Source organism: Neofelis nebulosa, chromosome 16 (assembly GCF_028018385.1).
Source record: "Neofelis nebulosa isolate mNeoNeb1 chromosome 16, mNeoNeb1.pri, whole genome shotgun sequence".
Classification (NCBI taxonomy): Eukaryota; Metazoa; Chordata; class Mammalia; order Carnivora; family Felidae; genus Neofelis; species Neofelis nebulosa.
The window spans coordinates 30,001,713-30,014,397 of NC_080797.1; the positions used below are offsets into that span (position 1 = coordinate 30,001,713).

The following is a 12,685-nucleotide window of genomic DNA, read 5'->3' on the forward strand; positions in this document are numbered from 1 at the left end:
GAAAAATTAGTGCTAAAATGCAAATGTTCTAATGTGTAATTCTGGGCAACTGTATGCAGATATTCATCAATATAGAAGAAAAATGGGTAGAATAGAATAAAAAAGGGAATGTAAAAATGATGGTTCTATATAAAAATATAAATTAGCTAAAGAATAAAGACATTAGATTTATAGAAACTTCTAATTAATCTGTAATAGTTTCCACTGCTTCCATCAATTTTTTGAGCTCCATCTTCCCATTAGCTGTAAGAAATATCATAATTTGGCAATATTATAAAAAGATAAAGGAGCTAAATTAAGAAATAGAGATTCTCCCCACAATTTAATCTCACCAGCCAAAAACTTCTATGCAATGGATTGCAAAGAATTCATTCTATGGTAGATAGAGGGTTAACCCAAGAAAGCTTTCTCTGTCTTATGCTTGCAGGAATGTTACAGTAGGCTAAGTATGTTGTTTGGTCTCTGATAGCCCTTCTGATGCAAACGCAAGCTTCTTCCCATGGTTGATGTTGAAAACATTTTTCATGTTCTATCTTTTACTAATACTTTTCTTTAGTTATTTCAACTATTAACTTGGAATGGCTGGTTATGTGTTCTCAATCTTTTGTTACCAGCACATGCATAAAGTTTGGGTAAATGTTTCTACCTTTCTGTGTTTGGGAAAAAAGAAATCATTAGCTAAAGCTAGAGAGTTATAGCATTATGGCATTGTTCCAATATCAGGAAGGATTGATCAACCCCCTAAGACAAGCTACTTTATTTACTGGGCCAAGTACAAAATGAAAACGTGGGACCCCTTGTTCAAAAATCAGGAAAAAAAGCTTTGCTTTTTTTTTTTTCTTCCACAGTCTTGTTCCCAAACTGTCATGGTGGTGTTTTTGTTTTACTTTTTGTTTATAAGTCAGCTGGTAAATGTTGCACTGTCACAGGCATGGCATCTTCTAGGGTTGAGTGCAGAACCTCACAGGCACCCTGGGTGGTCCCATTACTCAGCATGCACGAGGCTCACTAGCAGCAGACTTCCTTCCTTCCTCCTGCCGCCAGAACCACACATCTGAAAATTGAGTCATGTGTCTCACTTTCCTATGCACTGGTTGCTTCAACTCACTATGGACAGGCGACTCCCAAGAGTAATGCAGCCTTGACATGGGGACACACTAGATACCTGGAAGGGGATGAGGAACAGGCTTAACCCTGCCAGCCCAGAGTGGGGACTGCTGCTGCCATGCCTTGTCACAAGATGCCTTCAGGTACAGGTTGCCAATGCCAGCCCTCCCTGCAACCATGCCCAGGTCCCTGCTGGGGTCAGGGGATGCAGATGTTGCCAGGCATGGTGGTGAAAGGGAGGTTGGCCATACCAGAGGCTGTGGAGTGGTTGATTCAGAATACATCCTGGGGACTAAATGGCAGGGGCAGTAACATGCCTGAGCCAGGGTGCCAAGCCCCAGCCATGCTCTAGTTTCCCATCAGACTTCAATTAGGAAACACAAATTCAAAGATAAAATTGTGAAGACTCTCTTGTGGCACTTGGGCAGCTCAGTCGGTTGGGCGGCCGACTTCGGCTCAGGTCACGATCTCACGATCCGTGGGTTCGAGCCCCGCATCGGGCTCTGTGCTGACAGCTCGGAGCCTGGAGCCTGCTTCGGATTCTGGGTCTCCCTCTCTCTCTGCCCCGCCCCTGCTCACGCTCTGTCTCCCTCAGTCTCCAAAATAAATAAACATTAAAAAATTTAAAAGCAAATTATGAAGACTCTCTTGATGGCCAAATCAGAGCACTAAACCCCAAGCATGGCACTCTTGAGATCACGGCTCTGTCCAACTAACCTCACTGGTTGCACACCACCATTCCCCAAAGCAAAATAAAGGAAGGCCTGCAATTTCACAAATCTCTAAACCAAAAGCCTCAAGAGGATAGCTGACTGCATAAACCATAACCCCTGTTCCTTAGGTCTTTCTAACATTTCTGAGTGATGTTTTAAAACATAATGAGAAGGTAAGTGATTTGACTTGAAGAACGTGAAGCTAGAATGGGCAGGTGACAGAGAAGCCAAGCATGTGCAAGAGAAGCAAAGAAGCCTAAGACTACACCTTTTTTCTGTTAATGAGCCAGTTTCCCCATTGCGGAACTTAAGGCTTGTCTAAGTTGTGGTTGGTTACAGGCTCCTTTAGGCATTAACAGTCCTCAGCTGGGGACAAAGCAAAACTATCTGCTGCAATCTGGTGTTGGGCTTGTTACCTGGAAATATATACTGTTAACCTCAATGAAGATGACTAGGAAACAGTGTTTCTTTTTGATTTATTTTGATTTGATTTAGTTTTATTTTATCTTCTTCAGTTCTAGTCTCACGGAGACTTTTTAGGGAAGGCCTCCTGGGCTTCAAATCACATGGTGCATGTATATTTGAGGCAACTGTCAATGAATACAAAACAAAACACAAAAAGCAGCTAACTACCTACCAATACTCTGATTTCCTCTCAGAGCGTAGAATCATGAATGGAAGTGGATGCCCAGACAGATACTACATCTCTACCGCCCCACCTCTGCCTCACATTTATTTAGGTGCAGCCATGTGACCAGTTCTCCACAAAGGAATGGCTACGGAAATAATGTGTGCACTCTCTCTCCTTCATGCTCTCCTTTCCATGCCATTATTAGATAGAAACGATGACAAGGCCTTAAAAAGGAATCCAAGAGGCAAGGAACCTGGATCCCTGTATCGCTGAATGGAGAAGAGCCACTGTCCATTACCCAAAGATACTCTCGCCTTGGACTTTCACAGGGAAAGAATTTAACTTCTGCTGCATTTAACCGGGACATAATTTTAGGTTTGTTTTTTAAATAAAAATGTAGTTTACCCTAAATAATACGTGATCTGTTCTTAAATGAAGACTGTTCATCCCTGTCTTTGCAAATGCTTCTAATTTCTTTTGGTATACCAAATATCACTAGTTAATATACATTCTCTTACACAAGCTCATAAATGTAAACTCCTAAGGCTCATTATTATCTACAATGCTTACCACTAAGTGGCAGATTTTCTGCCAGAGCTTCACGTTCCTTTTCTGTGAGTTCAATTCCCAGATTTTCCAGAACATTGTCTAGGTTATTGGCTTTAACCATTCCTCCTTAAGAAACAAACAGGAAGTAATCATGAAAAAAAATATTACATGATTTCCAAAGATTATATATAATTTTTTTTCTCACATGCATTTTAGTATGATAAAAAAAAACAAAGAAAAAGGTACAATTTATTTGTATTAGTGAACAGGCATATAAGGTTGACTCAGTAAATCACCTAAAATGATGTCAAGAACAACTTAGATAAAATGTTCTGAGGTTGGGGTGCCTGGCTGGCTTAGTCAGTAGAATGTGTGACTCTTGATCTTGGCGTCGTGAGTCCAGGCCCCACATTGGGCATTTAGCCTACTTAAAAAATATTCTGAGGTTGAAGCATTACTGGGTGACAGGCTGTGATTATGTGTTTAAAGTTACTATTTGTAGTATTAAGTAATACTCATTTGTTAAAAGAGGGGCCAAAAGAATAGCAATGATAGGACTGTCCCCATGGGGAATACAGAGAGAATACTGTGCAGGTCTGTCCCCAAAACAAAGCCAAGGTATCAGCTGAGAGGGATAGTTCAAGATTCAGATCATCAATGTTCTGCTATTGCAATATACAAAAAGTGTATTAAAGATGAAAAGACTATAAAAATGGACTCAATGCTCTCAAAGAGAAGTGTCATGAATAACACATTCACCACAAAATTCTCCAAGGAATGTTGCTGACTGGAATTATTCCAAGTATCTGGGATGTCAGGAAGCCAACTGCCACCTGCAAGAGGCTTCTCTCATTAAATAGCACCAAACCTTCTACCCTTTTCCTCTTTCCCTTCCTACTTCCCCTTCTGGTCTCTTTTTCTAAGGACCTACAGGAAGAGGAAGTAAAAAAGCATTTTGGCCACAATACCATGCTTCTTTTCCACATTTGCTGTTGCTGCTATTGTTGTTAACTGGTCTTTAGGAAAGAATGTTTTATAGAAAATAACTTGAGGGGCGCCTGGGTGCCTCAGTTGGTTGGGCGTCCGACTTTGGCTCAGGTCATGATCTCACAGTTTGTGAGTTCGAGCCCCGCGTCGGGCTCTGTGCTCACAGCTCAGAGCCTCGAGTCTGCTTCCAGTTCTGTGTCTCCCTCTCTCTCTCTGCCCCATCCCCACTCATGCTCTTTCTCTCTTTGCCTTAAAAATAAATAAAATAAAAAAATAAATTAAAAAAATAAAAAATAAAATAACTTGATTTGTGCCATAAAATTATTAAAGATCACTCCAAAATCCTTTGTATTGTTGTTGGGCAAACGCTCAGAAAAACTGCCTATGATATTCTGTATATTATGTGTTGTATAAATTAGATTTCAAATGATTCTTTGGGGGTGCTATTTAGAAATATTCTCCAAGAGTGAATGGATCCCTTGCAATACTATACCATGGGTGATTATGCAAAAGTACTTAACATAATGAAATAAAAAAATCTAAATACAGGAATGTAGACATGACTCAAAACCTGGGGGTAAGATGTTTGTGTTGATATTTGTGTTGACATTTAGCAGACTTTTCTGCTAATCATGGTTCTTAAATACCTTTTACAGACTTCACACCATCCAACAATCCGTTCTTATACACCTTTCCAGCAGCTATTAAAAAAGAAAAACCATAATTTATATCCAAAGGAAAAGAACATGGACACACAGTTTTTGGGCAACTGGGTAATTCTAGGAGCAATCTTTTTTACTCTTTCCCTAGGAAATCTGTTCTATCTCCTCATCAAATAAAAATTATTTTAGGAAAAAAATTGTGACAAAAATGTACCCAGTGTTCAGCAACCAAGAAGACTGCTGGGAAGGCTATACTGTGCAGGAAAAAAAAAAAATCACTACTTCTTTATGTCCCCTCCCCCCCTTTTTTTTAACCTGTGTCTCACTTCCCTCAGTTTCCTTCCTATCATGCAGGCCTCTCAGGGGCATGACCGGGTAGTGTTATTACAACCTGCATCAACTCTGATGGCAATATGGTTATGGTTAAAGAGCTGGGTTGACAGATTGAATCTGTACATGAGCAAACTTAATTTGTTTTAAAAATTATTTTCAGTACTTTTTAGGAGAAACAAAGAGACAACAATTTAGAACTGCTGACAATGACCCCCCAAAACCAATGTCCCCGGAAAGTCTGTTCTGAGACTTACATGGCTCACCGTCGATAGGTACCGTCTGTCTCAGCCTCACTAGTTCCTTTTCAGGGAGCTCGATCCCCAGGGCTCCCAGGACCTTTAGCAGATCGTTGGCATCAATCTTTTTTCCTTTCAAAAGACAGGAACATCAGTGCGTGACAATTTGGTATCTAATGATTCCAGATAATGAAAAAATGATCACCTTCAGCTCGGAAGTAGCGAGCGAGTAAAAGGAAACACATACAACTACACAGAATCACAGGGAGGCCACAAATAGAACACAGGTCCTTAATCTCCTAAAAGGCATACTCTCTTAGTGATGGATCTGTGTGCATCTAATGCAGCAGAGGGTAGATTTGCTTTTAAGATTGGCCAGCAAATTAGAATGATGGAAATCATGGAAATTTATAATTTTGGCAGGGGAACTTAGAATTCTGGGGAGATCCTAAATTATGTGATTTTTCTCTTCATATATGCCTATCAAGGTATGGGATTATTTGAATATTAATGAGGTAAGTGATATTATTGCTTTATTAAAAACATTTGGGCCAGATTTCTTACCAAGACACAGAATTTTCATTGTATTTTTAAAATTTAAGACTATGTGTCAGTATATTATATGAGGAAAAGATTTCTAAAAATCCAAATGGAAACATTAATATGTAGTACATACAGATCTGCTTATTCTGGACATTTCCTATAAATGGAATCATACAATACGCGCTCTTTTGTGACTGGCTTCTTTCACTTAGCATAATATTTTCATTGAACCACTGCATTTCAGCCCTAATTCAGCTTCAATTGTATTTCAGTGTTTCTAGTTCTTCAAGGGAGCTGCCTGAGAATGTGGCCTTTATTTAGATCATGGAATTTGAAAGAGGGGTGGGATATTATGTAGCTTCACAAAAAGGCAAAATTCCGTATGTTATAGCCTGAGTGTTTGCAGACCGCTCTGAGAAAATGAATGAGTGCTATCATACAGCTTTGGAATGTGCCTCTCATGTTTAATCTCCCACATTTTCTCTTTTATTTTCCTATTTTTTCTGTATCTCCTCTAGACCGTTTTTCATGCTATTTTCACCCCTAATTATTTATCTATTCCCTCGCTTTTTGTAGTCCTAATCAAACAACTATGTTTTTAGCATTCCTTTGGATCCAGAATTAAAAAGATTGATGAAATATGTTAATAAAATGACAAGAAAGAATATTACTTTATTTTCTTTCTGAGCTCATTTTTAAGTTTTTACAAATATCTTCTTACTGGCAAACAAACTTCTTCAGAGATGATTTTATAGAAGCTCACAACTCAAGTTATATTCAGTGATGCAAAAATTTATATGCTTACTCACCATCAACAGGTAGGTTCTTTATCAAATTGCTATTTTCCATTCCTGTGAGATTCATTCCCATGTTTTGCAAAGCAGTGTCTAGGTTAGCAACATCAACAATCCCTCCTTGGAAGAAAGAGAAGAATGTAAGCAACATTGAATAACCTTAGAATGTGACAATAGCTCTGAATTACTGTGTGCTATAGATATTGGTTTCACCTTAAAGAAAAAGGTCGAATGTATATTCGGTTGTATCTAAGAGTGTCAGTAATAAAGGTGGAATTAGAATTTCCTCCAATGAGTAATTGTGGGAATCCATTCATATAATTAGCTTTTAAAGACTGTGGCAGAACTTCAAGATGATTTACAGAAATACAGAAAACAAAATTCATATGCTTCTGCCAGTAGGAAAGTATTATTTTTGTTTGCTGAACAGTTTACATGGTTCTTTCCTCTGAATAAATTTTCCCAAAAATGTCTAATAATTTCTCTCATTTTGTGAGACTGAAATATATATACAGTAGAATATGCATGACATACATTTACCATTTTAACCATTTTTCAGGATAGAGTTCAGTGGCATGGAATATACTCACCTTGTTTTAGAACCATCACCCACTATGCATCCCAGAACCTTTTACCTTCCCAAATTAAAAGTCCGTACTCCTCAAACAATACTCCTCATTCCTCCCTACACCCAGCCTCTGTCTCTATGAATCTGACTGCTCCAGGTTATCTTACATTAATAGAATCATACAGTATCTGTCTTTTTGTGATTGGCTTATTTCACTTAGCAAAATGTCTTCAATGTTCACCATGTTGTAGCCTGTGTCACAATTTCTTTCCATTTTAAGGTTGATGAACACACAGACTGAGCCCATCTCTTGGCTCTTTGAATAGTGCTGGATATACAAATTTGGATACACACTACAAAAGTCTGAATGTCTGTGTGCCCCCCTATCCCCTGCCATTCATATATTGAAAACCTAATTCTCAAATTGATGGTATTAAGAGATGGGTCCTAGGGGCGCCTGGGTGGCTCAGTCGGTTAAGCGGCCGACTTCGGCTCAGGTCATGATCTCACGGTCTGTGGGTTCGAGCCCCACGTTGGGCTCTGTGCTGACAGCTCAGAGCCTGGAGCCTGCTTCCGATTCTGTGTCTCCCCCTCTCTCTGACCCTCCCCCGTTCATGCTCTGTCTCTCTCTGTCTCTCTGTCTCTCTAACATCAGAGAGAGATGTTAAAAAAAAATGTTAAAAAAAAAATTAAAAAAAAAAAAAGAGTGGGTCCTTTGGGAGGTTATTAGGTCATGAGGGCAGAGCCCTCATGAATGAGATTAGTGTCTTTATAAAGGATAACCTGCAGAGATCCCTTGCCCCTCCCACCTTGAAATGATACAATGCGAAGTCACTGTACAAATACAACCCAAAGGAGGGCCCATGCTGCCGTCCTGATCTTGGACTCTAGTCCCCAGAACTGTGAGAAATGAACTTCTGTTGTTTATAAGCCATCCAGTCCCTGGAAATTTATTATAGCAGCCTGAATGAACTAAGACACATGCCCAGAAATGGAATTGCTGAATCATGTAGTAATTTTAAGTTTTTGAGGAACTGCCATACTGGTTTTCATAGTGGCTGCACCATTTCACGCTTCCACCACCAGCGCACAAGTGTTCCAACTTCTCCACATTCTCACCAACACTTGTTATTTTCTGTTCCTTTTTAAAAAATTTTATTTTTTTAAATGTTTATTTTTGAGTGGGGGGGAGTGGAGAAAGCATGAGCGGGGTGTGGGGGGTGGCGGGCAGAGAAAGGATAGAGGATCCAAAGCACAGCCTGATGTGGGTCTCAAACTCACGAACTGTGAGATCATGACCTGAGCTGAAGTTGGATGCTTAACTGACTGACTGAGCCATGCAGGCGCTTCTGTCCCTTTTTATAAAATCGCCATCCTATGGGGTGTAAGGTGGCATCTCATTGTAGTCCACTATAAGTCTAATTGTTCATTTGTAGGTAGTCAGAATGCACTGTGGTTGCCCGTAGGGTTTTTTGTTTTGTTCTGTTTTGGTGTTCTGTGACTTCCTTACGATATGATTAACCAGAGACCTCTTAAGCAACATTTTAGGACTCATTACGTGCCCTGTGTTTTAGGATCCATGTCTTTGAACAATCACAAAAAATTACCAACTGTTAGGTCTTCAAATTAGCATTTTCTTTCTTTGTCTCTGTTAGCTCTTTTGTATACTGTTGGATAAATTGGCAGATTTTTCACTCTGACCCTCAGGCCTCTTACTCCTCCTTCCTGTTTGTAACGTTTTTGTCTCTATGCTGGAATCTTGGTAATTTTTTCAGAGTTCTATTCCAGTAATCCAATTAATTCTTCATTTACATCTGCTAATAAAACCATTATGTTTTTAAATTTTTCAGGCTAGACGTTTCATTTCTAGAAATTTTGACTCCTTTCAAATCCATTTTTTCCTGTGCTAGTTTTTAAGAGTATTTCCATTTTCCTTTTGTGAATTTAGTCATTTAAAGCATACTTATTTTATGGTCTATCTAAAATATTTGTATCATATGAAGTCTTTGGGGGTTCCATTCTTTATCGTATATATTGGCAAATTTTTTTTAAATATACTTTATAGTCAAATTTGTTTCCATACAACACCCGGTGCTCATCCCAACAAGTGCCCTCCTCAATGTCCATCACCCACTTTCCCCTCTCCCCCAACGCCCATCAACCCTCAGTTTGTTCTCAGTTTTTAAGAGTCTCTTCTGGTTTGCCTCCTTCCCTCTCTAACTTTTTTTTTCCTCTTCCTCTCCCCCATGGTCTTCTGTTAAGTTTCTCAGGATCCACATAAGAGTGAAAGCATATGGTATCTGTCTTTCTCTGCCTGACTTATTTCACTTAGCATAACACTCTCCAGTTCCATCCACGTTGCTACAAAAGGCCAGATTTCATTCTTTCTCATTGCCAAGTAGTATTCCATTGCATATATAAACCACATCTTCTTTATCCATTCATCAGTTGATGGACAGTTAGGCTCTTTCCATAATTTGGCTATTGTTGAAAGCACTGCTATCAACATTGGGGTACATGTGCCCCAATGCATCAGCACTCCTGTATCCCTTGGGTAAATTCCTAACAGTGCTATTGCTGGGTCATAGGGTAGATCTATTTTTAATATTTTGAGGAACCTCCACATTGTTTTCCAGAGCGGCTCTACCAGTTTGCATTCCCACCAACAGTGCAAGAGGGTTCCCATTTCTTCACATCCTGGCCAGCATCTATAATCACCTGATTTGTTCATTTTAGCCAGTCTGATCACTCAGCGTGAGGTGGTATCTCAGTGTGGCTTTGATTTGTATTTCCCTGATGATGAGTGATGTTGAGCATCATTTCATGTGTCTGTTGGCCATCTGGATGTCTTCTTTGGAAAAGTGCCTATTCATGTCTTCTGCCCATTTCTTCACAGGGTTATTTGTTTTTCAGGTGTGGAGTTTGCGAGTTCTTTATAGATTTCCGATACTAGCCCTTTATCCAATATGTCGTTTGCAAATATCTTCTCCCATTCCGACGGTTGCCTTTTAGTTTTGTTGATTGTTTCCTTTGTAGTGCAGAAGACTTTATCTTGATGAGGTCCCAATAGTTCATTTTTGCTTTTAATTCCCTTTTGGCAAATTTTTTTCATTTTTTGTAATTTTCTGTTTCAAGTTCATTTTAAGAAAAGTTTTATAGGGAAAATTCTTCTGACCATGATGTGAGGATGAATTTCTTGAATACTAGAGTTACTACAATGCTGGTGCAAACTTTAAAAAAATTTTCTTTTAATATTTATTTCTTTTGAGAGAGAGAGAGAACGCAAATGCATGTGAGTGGGGGAGGTGCAGACAGAGACTGCGACAGAGAATCCAAAGCAGGCTCTGCACTCTCAGCACAGAGCGTGACATGGGGCTCAAACCCACAAACCATGAGATCATGACCTGAGCCAAAGTCACACACTCAAGTGACAGAGCCACCCAGGTGCCTCACTTTTTGTTAAATTTTTGTGAGTTCCTGGGCCATGCAGGGAGTGCAAATATGAATTGGAACCAACATGAACATAGGTCCATAGTCATGAATTTTCAAAGAAGACATTTCTTCATGATCTTAGAATCCATGACTATACATATAAACTTCCTTTTACCTACTTGTGCTGATTAGACATTTTTCTAGTTTACCATTTCCTTAAGCGTGAAGTTATTCAAGAGTTCTACTTTTATGTGGATTTTGCTTCCATCTTAAGGTAAAAGAATGGTACAGGAAGCCATTTCGTAAAATAAATACAGAAAAGATCTTTGGAAAAAATATGAATGTAGTTTTACACACACATACACACACAGTGGTAAAGGCTTCTCATCTGCTTTTCAGATTCAGATTCATCTGCTTTTTTGCTATACCTGTCACTCACCTTTAAGGGTTTTTACACCATCCATCAACCTATTTTGGTACACCTTTCCAACAGCTGTAAGAAAGAAAGAAATCAGACCACACCAATGAGAGATTAAGTTAGGCATTTAGGAAAGACAGACATCATAATTTACCCCCAGAAAAGGCCTAATTTAATTGTAAATAACCAAGAAAACAATTAACAAGTAGAAAAAATTTTCAATATGGCTCCCTGGCTTCTGAGGGAGTTATTATGGGCACTCTACTATGCTGAAACACACACATCTTAATTCCCTATGCCTCCCTTTAATTTCCCCATTTTCCCTTTCTGGTATTTTCTCACTCTTTACTTTCCTGTATGTCCCTGTTTATTCTTGAGGATGCCTTCTAACTAGAATCAAAAGTTAGAATAGGCACTTCCTTGACTTAATACCAGGTTAGTGACTGAAGGGGCCAATGATTCTATAAATAAAGTGGCACCGCTGGGGTTACTTCTTAAACTGGAACTGCATAATTCCTTCTAAATCCTGTTTTTATCAAATGGAAATAATTCTAGAACTTCTCAAAAAATAAACACAAGTCTAAGTTCCTTAAAGGCTACACTGTTTTTTTAAATACTCACCATTGACTGGCAGATATTTCTTTAGTTTTGAGCACTCCTTATCTGTGAGCTCTATCCCCATTTTCTCCAGAATACTTTGAATATCACTGACATTAACTTCTCCTCCTTCAAAGAAAGAAATGTAAGTAGATGAAAAGTTTGGATATGACCTAAAATCTCCAAAATATGAAAAAAAGAAGTCATTTATCTATTTAGCAGATCATACAACAGCTATGAACAAAGTAGCATGAGACCTTTGCGCCATCAGACATCATGGAAACAGAATTGTTCCCTTTACTCAAAAAATTCAATATCTATAATTATGGAGTAAAGCAATTTTTTTTTTGAGTAAAGCAATTTAAGCAAGATATAAGTGGCTTGGGGGATTCCAAGTTATTTAAAATATCACAGATATTTAAAATTCAGTGTCTCTGTTATTACCTTAATTATGAGTGTTGTGTCTGGTTTTACTTCACTACTTAATATGTTAATTCAGCATAATGTGCATTTGCCTTTGAGAACATTTAATTCTATTACACAAGTGAAGTAAGTACATTAGTTCAAGTTTGTAGTTTACAAAACACGGGCTACATCTTTTAAGATGTTTTGCAGTACAGACAATAGTTAAGTAAAGCGTATGTAAGTGAGATAGAAGGGAATGAAAGAACTGAGCAATATTTAATACTCACGAGGCATTACATGCACATGGAGAACCTGTTCACTAAATATATGCTAGGCTAAATGTATAAGAAGCGTTAAATATTTGCGATACTCTAAAATTGCTTGAGGCACCAAATATTCAAGATGTGGTAAATATTTATGACACTTGTTCAAATGACTCTAATTTGGCAATCCATTGGTGACACCATTTTTAGGACTTCTGTGTCCTCTGCTCAAGGAACACAAAACCTATGGCTCTTTGATGGCCTTAATGGCAAGCTACAACTATTAGCTACAGGTACTTGTCCTTGTGTCTTTCTTTTTTTGTTTTTGTTTTTGTTTTTTTAAGTTTATTTACTTTCAGATAGAGTGGGGAGAGGGGCAGAGAGATTGAGAGAGAGAGAGAGAGAGAATATCCCATGCAGGCTCTGTGCTGTCAGTGCAGAGCCTGA

The 12,685-nt window shown here is 38.7% G+C and overlaps 1 protein-coding gene across 3 annotated transcripts in view; it reads right to left on the reverse strand.

Annotated features, from left to right (window-relative positions):
* Positions 1 to 109: 109 nt before the first annotated feature.
* LOC131497439 (uncharacterized) overlaps positions 110 to 12,685 on the reverse strand; it is a 40,784-nt gene continuing 28,208 nt past the window's right edge. For all 3 annotated transcript variants that reach the window (XM_058703697.1, XM_058703696.1, XM_058703695.1), the window contains 6 exons: positions 11,595 to 11,699; positions 10,995 to 11,048; positions 5,246 to 5,350; positions 4,635 to 4,688; positions 3,022 to 3,126; positions 110 to 243 (listed from right to left, as the gene is read on the reverse strand). In XM_058703697.1, the coding sequence (XP_058559680.1) occupies positions 185 to 243; positions 3,022 to 3,126; positions 4,635 to 4,688; positions 5,246 to 5,350; positions 10,995 to 11,048; positions 11,595 to 11,699 (482 nt within the window). In that variant the 3' untranslated portion in view covers positions 110 to 184. The remainder of the gene's footprint in view (positions 244 to 3,021; positions 3,127 to 4,634; positions 4,689 to 5,245; positions 5,351 to 10,994; positions 11,049 to 11,594; positions 11,700 to 12,685) is intronic.